Here is a 10,050-nt window from a genome sequence, read left to right as displayed (position 1 = left end):
CCTATGTGGTACCTACCTCACCCCATCTGACACTGTCTATAACTCTATGGGTGTCAAAAGTACCTTTTGAGTGCGGCCCTATACTCATGGATGGTGTGAGATGGGGTGAGATGGTTACCGCTTGAGAAGAGGATTCGGACCCACAAAAAGGATATTCATGGGGGCAAAAAAAAGATATGAATCCAACATTCAGGGTATGTTTGTGCAAGAGAGTTGTTCTCCTATAAATGCCACTACATTCATTTTTAATGAGTAGATGAGACACAAGTAATCACCTAACCATAGTGAAGTGCTTTGCATGTATGAATAGGTAATCTAGCCTTGAGCTAAACATAGTGTCACTACAAGTCTCTCTTCTTATCCTTCCTCATGTTTTGGAGGTGGGGCCAGTGAATGATCCTTTGTCCAATGAGAATAAGAGAGACCAATCATTATCATCCTCCATTCGATATAAAGTTCATTGTCTATACAAATTAGATATCCATTTAATTGTAAGCGAGAGTTGAGTAAGGGAAGTGAAGGCAAATATTTTTCTTTCCTATAAAATATATTTCACTTTTTAAAGAATATATTTATTTTTCCTTTATGATGAAACATGAAAACTGAATTTTCTATGAAATATATGGAAGATGAATTGTTAGAGCACGATCAAGAGTGCAGTATCCTACCAATGAGAGAGTGGGTGATCTAATCTGACAACAAGGGTCGTAAAATGAGAAGAAAGAGTGTCGGGTATATGAATGGGATGTGAGAGGGCGTGTGGACTCTATACATTAGTATTGTACCCAAAAAAATTTATTTTCCTTGTAATCAAATGGGGAGTCCAAGAGAGAAAAAAAAAGGGTAAAATAAAAGGAGAAAACAAGAAGTAAAATAGTTACGTTTGATTTTGTCCTTTATTTGGTTTTATTATAGCTAGGCTGACACGACACTAAAATGAGTCAAATAAAATTCTGAAAATGAAAGAAGTGAAATTATTAGTTAGAAATGAAAAAGTGGAAGACAGAGGATGTCGATCGGATCAGTCCCTCCACTCGCCATTTTAAAGTAGCTTTGACGTCATTAATAAAACCAAATCCAGAGTTTCTCTTCCCCTTCCTCTTCTTCTACTACTACTTCGACTTGGACTTCCATTCCCACTCTCACTACCACTAATCCCCAATTGAATCATCCAAACCCCTCTGCTTCTTCCCACTTCTCTCTCTTTCTCTCTCTGTTTCACTCTTTGTGTGAGAATGATAGCCTTCCTAGAGAGATTCGTCCCTGAGAATGAAACTGAAGCAAACCCAGAACATGAAGAATCAACTAACATAAGCTTATGCCTAAGCCTCGACCTACAAGGCAGTCTTGATTTCACTTCCACCACCGCCGCCGCCGGGAAGGATTTCGGTGGTCTTTACCACACCAAACCACTTGCAGTGATTAGGCCGGCTGTCCCAGAAGATGTGGTTAGGGTGGTTAAAGCTGCTTCTCTTTCTTCTAACCTTACGGTCGCTGCTAGGGGTAATGGTCACTCCATAAATGGCCAAGCCATGACTGACAGAGGTCTCGTGATAGACATGAGAGCCATGGATGATCTAATCGATGTGGTTACCTTCAATGGCTCTGTTTACGTCGACGTCGGTGGAGGGGTATTGTGGGAAGATGTACTCAGACACTGTGTCCTTGGTTTCGGCCTTTCTCCTCGTTCTTGGACCGATTATCTCGGGTTAACCGTCGGTGGGACCTTGTCTAACGCGGGCATAAGCGGTCAAGCTTTCCGGTATGGTCCTCAGACTTCGAACGTGTCGGAGTTGGAGGTGGTGACCGGAAAGGGAGAAACCATGGTTTGCTCTGAGACCCAGAACTCAGAACTCTTCTTTGGTGTTCTTGGTGGTCTGGGTCAGTTCGGTATAATCACCAGAGCTCGGGTTTTGCTGCAGAAAGCTCCGGACATGGTGAGTTTTTTTTTTTTTTTTTTTTTTAAAGGCCGAATGACAGCGCGGTTCCTACACCCAGACACAAAGTAGGGTGATATGACTGTTTTATCCAGCAGTAAAGGTAAAAATTCTATTTCCACGTGTGCTCTCCATTGGCCCCACATCGACGTAAAAGCCACACTACTCATAAAGAAGCCTTCCTTCACCCACACTGATGCAAAAGCCACGTTATCTTTAAGGGAACTGACCGGCTCTCTGTTTTGTACAAGATAACCTTTTTCACTTGTGGAGCCATTGCACCATTATACAGGCCAATGGGAAGCCGCACAAAGGCATCAGTGTGGTGGTAGCATAGTCTTCCATGCCCCCACATTTAGGCGTAGAAACACACAAGTAGAGAGTTTTCTCCTTTTATTTTTATCGTCTTCATTCACTAATAATGGTTATTGTTTCAGGTTAGGTGGATAAGATTAGTATACGCCGAGTTTACCGAGTTCGCAAAGGATGCCGAGTGGCTTGTGAGTCAGGAAGGGAAAGGTGAATCGTTCGATTACGTGGAAGGATTCGCTTTCGTCAACAGTGATGACCCGGTTAACGGATGGCCGTTGGTTCCATTGCATCCGGGCCAACGGTTTGACCCGAGCCGCTTACCATCAACAGCTGGACCTGTTCTTTACTGCCTTGAGCTAGCCTTGCACCGCAGTTGTCATGACCAGTCCACCTCTCTGGATAAGGTGAATAATTTAGGTACCCTTATATTTGGTCATCTTTCAATGGATAAGATACATGTGGCAAATAATAAAAACAAAAAAACTGCTGGAGTAAGATTGATGGGTTATTATGAGTTATGACCCATGGGCCACTTCAACTGGGATATTCTTATTCTATGCATAAGTGGGGCCCCAATAATGCCCACTTTGTCTGAGTAGCGATGATAGGTATCTTGATTGGTTTGGCTCAAATGAAATCTGAAATGTTCAAAATGCCCTTCTGTTTTTCTCAAATGAAAAATGTCGCACGAGAAGGGAATCCATATTCCAGACACCAGGGGGGAGAGGAACAAAATCTCCTCCGCCGTCTCAATATTGCCTCGGTCTTACCGAAGCAGAGTTGCCATTTAACTTTGACCTTGGGGGTAAAACAGTAATTGACGTCCCGTCCTTCTTGCTGTCCCCGAAAATGATATGATTAAGATCTGGTGGATATGTGGGACCACCCTAAACTGTTCCCCAAATGTCCAAACAATCCATCTTTTTTTTACCAAAATACCCTTATTCTCTTCTTTATCAAATTTTTTAAAAATGGGTATTTTGGATATTTCATGTGGTGGGGCAGATGCTACGACAGTTGCGTTACTGTAGGAATCTGAGGTTCGAGGTGAGCGTTGGCTACATGGAGTTTCTATTACGTGTGAAGCAGGCGGAGCAAGCTGCCATGGCTAGCGGCATCTGGGACAATCCACACCCTTGGTTAAACCTCCTCGTTTCAAAGCGAGACATCGTTGATTTCGATCGTGCTGTCTTCAAGAACATCCTCAGGCACGGCATCGGTGGGCCCATGCTCGTCTATCCTCTACGTAGAAGCAAGTAAGCAACTCTCCCAATCCCAAAAACCAGTCCAAAGTCCAAACACTGATTACGGGTCAACACAGACCGATCCGATTCCATGTGTTTTAAACCACGCGTGGCCTTAAAGATTTTCTGGTTTTGATTTGATATTGAATGCATGCCAAGGCAGGCCAGTACTGGTCGGAAGCGACCCGGGGGGTGGGGACCAATGTCATGGTCAATGGGCTGTAATCTATACTATTGGAGATCCAACGGCCAATGTGGTTGGGTAGTTGGGACCTACAATTGGCAAACTGGTCAGATGATCAAATCGTAAGTGTTGACTTTATTACAACAAAGCATGGTCTTTTAGGTGGGACCCACCTGATGTGGTCATTGTAGACCCCACAGTCTTTGATCATACACCTACCAGAGAATCTTTGATTTTTGTTCCAGTACTTGTATCCCAATCGGACAGTTGAAAGGGCTTATGGAGTACAGAGTACAGACTGGCATATATCACTGTCACCTTCTCAATCAAATACCCTTTTGTTTTAAGTAAGGGTTACATTCTGTCAAAGTGTTGTCATCTGTCTTGGTGCCCAGAAGCAAACATGGAAAGATTGTGTGGGACAAAAATAGTGTGGGCCGCACCCCCCCTCCCCTTCCTTCTTATTTTATGTGGGGACCGAACTAATTGGAAGATGGTAAAAGCAGAAACTTTCATTTCTTCACGTTAGGGGGAATTTACCGTTTACGTCAGAGTTCAGACTTCAGACTTCAGACAGGTGGGAGGGATGGTGAAGGGTATTTTCGTCAGTTTGGGTGTAAATTACTTTTCATGGAAAATGATATTCCTGGGGGGTGACGTGATTGTTGGGGTGAGCAGTTTTGCCACGTTACATCGCATAAGGAATGTTAATGTTTGTCCCGGTCCAGTTTCAGTTTGGTATTATTGGGCCAAATCAGAGCCAAACCATTAAGGTACAGCTTGGTTTGGGGGTTTTATTAGCTCGCCTTAACGGTTTCTTATCGGCCCATTCGATCGGTTTTGTTTTCTACCATTTCTAATACCATAGCTAAATAGATACAAATTTGATTCGATCCAATCTGTTCGGGCTCGAATTTGACATCCTTTTTTCTTTTTCCCAGGTGGGATAATAGGACGTCAGTGGTTTTGCCAGAAGGACGGGGAGAGGAGATATTCTATTTAGTAGCATTACTAAGGTTCAATCCTAGAGGTGGAGCAGCAGCAGTGGAAGAACAAGTAGGACAGAACGAGGAGATAGTGAGGTGGTGCAGAGACAAGGACTTGGATTACAAGCAATACCTCCCTCATTACCAAACCCAGGAGCAATGGAAGCGACACTTTGGGAAGAAATGGACCCGGTTCGTCGAGAGGAAGGCCCGTTTCGATCCTCTAGCACTACTTTCTCCTGGCCAATCCATTTTCTCCCGATCCACCAGATCACTAGGGTAATAGAATGGCATCTGGGGTTATTTTAGTAATTATAATTATTTTCTCTCCCCCCAACAAATGTATTTACAAGAAGACCCCCTAGATACATTGCTCTGCTTATATAGTATCAAGAAAAGAAAAAGAGGGAAAAGAAAAGTATGGAAAAGAGAATTGGAAATGCATTTGTTGTTTTTGATGCAAGGAATTGTTAAGTTAAAATTATTCTTTACTCAATGCAATGGCCCCTAATTCACGCTGTAAAGAAATTATCAATTTATTTTGTAGAGAGAGAAAGAGAGAAAGAATGCCACGAAAAAAATGGAATAGAGGTACAACCTTACAACATAGAATTTGATTTTAAAATTAGGGAGTCCTCTCTCAGCACCAATGGAGTCGATGGAATAGTTTCGTAAATAGGAAAACAATGAGATCATGTCATGTGAGGATGAATATATAAGGTACTAATGAATCTTTCCCTAGAATCTCAAAGAACATTTTCCTCTTAATTTCTAACAAATGGGAAAACCTAGAACATTATCAAAAACAATTCTAAACAATATATATATATATATATATATATAGAGAGAGAGAGAGAGAGAGAGAGAGAGTACTTAGAAAATAGGAATAGAGCTGCAGTTTGAATTTGAATTTGAATTTGAATTTGATTTTGATTTTCAAACTAAGGAGGTTCCTCATGCCTTCCGTGTAGAGGAATCTCTCATACCACATCAATGACAATATGGAAAATGATCATCCACACAAGACCCACATGATCAGGACAAGAAAGAGAAAATGATAGAATAAACCATATGTGAGAGTGATGATACATTGTTAATGTGGAAAACTTTTTTCCACTAAATTATAAAAAGTTGAAAAATCTAGACTATTGCCCTATCCTACCTCCCAAACACCCTTCCACACAATAGAGATAGGGAAACGAGTAACTACAAAAAGGGAATGGAAGTACAACATAGAATTTGACACAAGTGGAAATACATTACCATTTCCTACCTCCAAAATATCTTTCCACATAATAGAGAGAGGGGGAGAGAATGCTAGGTTTAGGTATATATCATGGATGAAATGTGAGCCATTCAAAGAACTTTTCTCATTGCTTTATAGTAGTGAGGAATTTCAAAGTTCAAACCATTCTTGCCACATTGGATTCTTGCCCTAAGGATAATAATCCATATTCCATGGATGACAACACAAGCTCCCACTGAAGGTAAAAGATACTTTCTTTTATTCATTGCACACCAATGGGAAGACTACTCTTACTCCAAAGGAGTTTTCTGTCAAACCCTAATTTGGATGGAAGTGAATTGAGGGGGTAGTGAAATTTTTGTATTGTTTAAACTAAGAATAGGTAAAGTGAAAGTTAAAAATCTTTTTAATGGTAAGACGAACATTGGAAGAAATTGTGGCAGTCGAAAATTTTCCTTCACCTAGGGTGAAAAGAGAATCTTCTTAGTCATGGTGATTTGACGTTCTAATTGGACTCCTGAAGTATGAATATTGTTATTAACTCTCACCATTTAACATCGAATGTATGAAATACTCTTTTTTAAATTTAGTCAAGATCGACGTCTACCAATTCAAATCTAAAACATCAGATTCTAGAAACCTGCTTGAGGTTTCATGTGGGAGAAAACAAGACATGGGTAAAAGATCTTCTTTTCATCAACCAATTTTGTTACCCTTTTATATTTTCCCCCCTTTTGGCTAGTGTTTCCAAAGTACATTAGTTTAATCTCTTTTTTATTTAAGCTTTCTTGTTTGGAGAGGGTGTTTTAATAGTAACAAACCAGTTTACTGATCAGTAATCAATACAATCTTCTTACCAAATCGAATCCAATCCCACCAGCTTTTGGCTTTTGTTCCAATTTGACCTTTCACACTATTGGTCAAAAAATTTGGATCAAATCTTTCCTTTCTTACTATTCGTCAAATACTTTAGATCAAAGCTTTCCTTCCTCAGTAATCCACTTTTGTTCTGTTTTGTTTTTTCTTTTCCTTTTCCTTTTCCTTTGGCCTCTTGCTCTTTTTTACTCAAGTTGGAAGTTGAAACCATGGGAACACAGAGACGTATCAGATTCTCTCTCTTTCTCTCTCATGATTTACTACATCAAATCTTCTTTACCTTCCCCAACTTCCTTCTTTTCTGGGAACAAAAATCCTTAAAATTCCCCCCCCCCCTCTCTCTCTCTCTCTCTCTCAAAAGTAGAGACTAGGAAAAAGCAAAGTTGGCCAGATGGGTTGGAAGGCAATCTCTGAATAATCTCAAAGAGTCAATTATAAGATCATGATTTCTTGTAAGCATCACCAAAAGCTAAAGCTAACGTCCAAATAATTCTCATTAATGGTAGAGTTTCAAACTTTCTCATCACTGACTCTGACGAGGTTCGAGGTGGGAATTGAAATTCCCATGCAACCCACGTACCCCTCTCTCTCTCTCTCATTAATATATTCTTTCATGAAGAAGAAGAATATATTAAAAGCATTTGGAATCATATCTTTGTGATTTGCTCCCACAACCAAAAACACAACTCCAACAACTGTACAAGATATTATAATTCATCTTTAGATCTTCTTCCACTTATTAACAACTATTTTTGTTCTTTTCTGTTCTTTTATACATTAGTTAAAGGGAGAGAAGAGTTGGGGTTGGTATCTGAAATCATCCTTCTTCTACTACTACAGTTCTTCCACATGGGTTTATACACCCAATTCAATATTAAGTTTATGCAACATCGTACATCAGGTTTAGACTTGAAGAGTGTAAGCTACAAAAAAAAAAATTGGGAAAAGAGAAAAAGAAAAGCTTAATCTTCAACCTAGCTACCCTTCCATCCTATGATCCATTATATTTACTTCTAATCATATTTGTCCTTAATTATTGAACCCTGATCTACTTTTCATACTTGTACGCTTCATGTACAGTTAGGTTGTGACAAGTGTCCTTTTGTTTCAATAGCCTTCTCATGCTTGCTACCGTTAATGGTGGTGATGTACTGATATGTGTCATTTTTTGCTTACATAAATTCCCTCGTACATGTTGCCATTAAGAGCGCCTCTGTGAAGCGTACACATATGGGTAGACTAGAAAAATGGGTCTAATATACCAATGGTCGTGTAGAAACGAATGAAAATTGTAAACAAACAATCACACAATAAACACAAAGATTTACGTATTTTGACAAGATTGCTTACTTCCATAGTGATCAGATGTCTGCCTCACCATTAATGGAGAACAGGGTTATAGTTGCTCACCCTCACACCTCTCTCATATTACAAAGAATGAACCATACCATCGCTATAAATTTATAGTGAGATGTATATGGACACGCATTACCGAAATCCCCATGCAACCCTAAAATAATTTCCTTTAGGATTGCCAAAGCCCCAATAACCAAGATGATTACATGCAAGGCGGGCCAATAATTCCTCCATTCTTGGGCCCTTCAGAATCAACTCAAAAATTAATGTGACGAAATACTAAGTAACATACCTCCAACAAGTTATAATCTTTCTTACATCCCGCTTTAAACGTAAAAGGGAGTGAGCAACAATGTTTGTTTTCGTCTTTCCTCTTCATTTGTGGAGTGCATCTTCCGTTTCAGCTGCCGTTAAACAAACATTGTTGCTCACTCCCTTTCTCACAGGGTGCTCTCTTCCTCTTCTATAATTGAGTTTCTTTATAATGACCCCTGGCTGAATAGTATTTTGCTAAGGGAGGTTCCTAATGTAACTGATTCCCCATTGGGTGATTCTAATGAAGGAGTTATCATCTTCTATCCAAAAAAGAAAAATCTCACATGGACACATGATAATATGGCTATTTCTGACTGTTCGATAAAGAGATCATAGTCTGGATTACACATTTCTCAACTTTCATAGCCTAATTATTCCATAAAATATACCCTTTTACGTTTTGGTATGCATGTTCATCCACTTCTATCATACTCTGACTATTATTTTGCACTCTCCCTTGGTGTTGGACTTTTAAAGCTCTATTTTACCGTGTGAAAAACTCTAACGTGTCTAAGAGTTATGAGTTAAGAGACCTATGGATTCATCTGTCCACAAAATCTATGTCCCATCGGATATGTTAGATGGCGGTTGTTTGGGTTTAAAATGTATGTAGGGATCCCTTCTTAGATAATTCCTTCTCTTTTTTTTTTTTTCCGGTCTTAAGTAATGTTAGAATTTTTGTGATCACAAACCCAGATGTGGTTGGACTCTTATCAATAATCAAACATGACCCACTATTGAATTTATGAATGAACTAGTGGGCCACTTGGTTGTCCTTATATAATATCCAAGAGCCTCTCTCTCTCTCTCTCTCTCTCTCTCTCTCTCTCTTCTTTTTCTTTTTAATGGGTCACAAACCCACAGTTTCCTATGGATATAGAAAGCCGGGAAGATTCAACTTTAGAAGCACAGTATCAAAAAACCTTTAGAAGTACTGCCAATTGCTAAAGTTTGTTTTGTGCAAGCCTGCAAGGTATTAAAAGGCTTAAACTCAAAGAACACTAAGAATGACTTGCTTTCACCTAAAAAAATTTAAAGAACACCAATCCTGCATCAAAAGCTTAAAAGGTTTGCTTCATCAAGTACAACTTAAATCCAAATGAATCAAGCCAAAGTTTTCAAAGGAGAATCCTCCCCCTTTTAATTCTTTTTATTTTTCTATTTTTTGGGTTCTTTTTCTTCCCCCACTCCTTTTTATGTGTGGCCCACGCCTACTCCTTTACCTATCTCAAACCTTTCAGTCTAGATGGAGAGCAAGAAAACATTAAAGTACTTTCCATGATCCATGCAACTAAGGCCATCCCTGAGCTTCTTAACTTGAAGCTCCCTGCCTTAAATTAAGGTCATTTAGCCAAACAGGCCTCAAATGATAATGTTTTGCAAGTAAAAGTAACTAAAGAAATGGTAATATTTGCCGGATTCTTAATGAGCTTTCTGGGTTGATTGGTGCTAGAAATTAGGCTTTGAACTTTGGAGTTTCTTAACCCAAATAGCCAAACTGAAGTGAGCCCCATCAAATTTTATATAACCATGTAATGTAAAAACCTTTTTCATTTTTCTTTTTTTGGTTTTTTTTGGGGGGGGGGGGTTTTTT

General features: G+C 39.5%; 1 protein-coding gene across 1 annotated transcript; it reads left to right on the top strand.

The window, feature by feature from the left end:
* Window positions 1-1,008: 1,008 nt before the first annotated feature.
* LOC122076055 (cytokinin dehydrogenase 7) lies at window positions 1,009-5,159 on the top strand. Its single transcript, XM_042641338.1, has 4 exons — window positions 1,009-1,937; window positions 2,375-2,653; window positions 3,255-3,505; window positions 4,619-5,159. Exons 1-4 carry the CDS (start codon window positions 1,236-1,238, stop codon window positions 4,944-4,946), a joined length of 1,560 nt encoding a protein of 519 aa, XP_042497272.1. The 5' UTR covers window positions 1,009-1,235; the 3' UTR covers window positions 4,947-5,159.
* Window positions 5,160-10,050: the final 4,891 nt, after the last annotated feature.

Source organism: Macadamia integrifolia, chromosome 4 (genome assembly GCF_013358625.1).
Source record: "Macadamia integrifolia cultivar HAES 741 chromosome 4, SCU_Mint_v3, whole genome shotgun sequence".
NCBI classification, from domain to species: Eukaryota; Viridiplantae; Streptophyta; class Magnoliopsida; order Proteales; family Proteaceae; genus Macadamia; species Macadamia integrifolia.
This window is presented reverse-complemented; position numbering and strand designations above follow the sequence as displayed.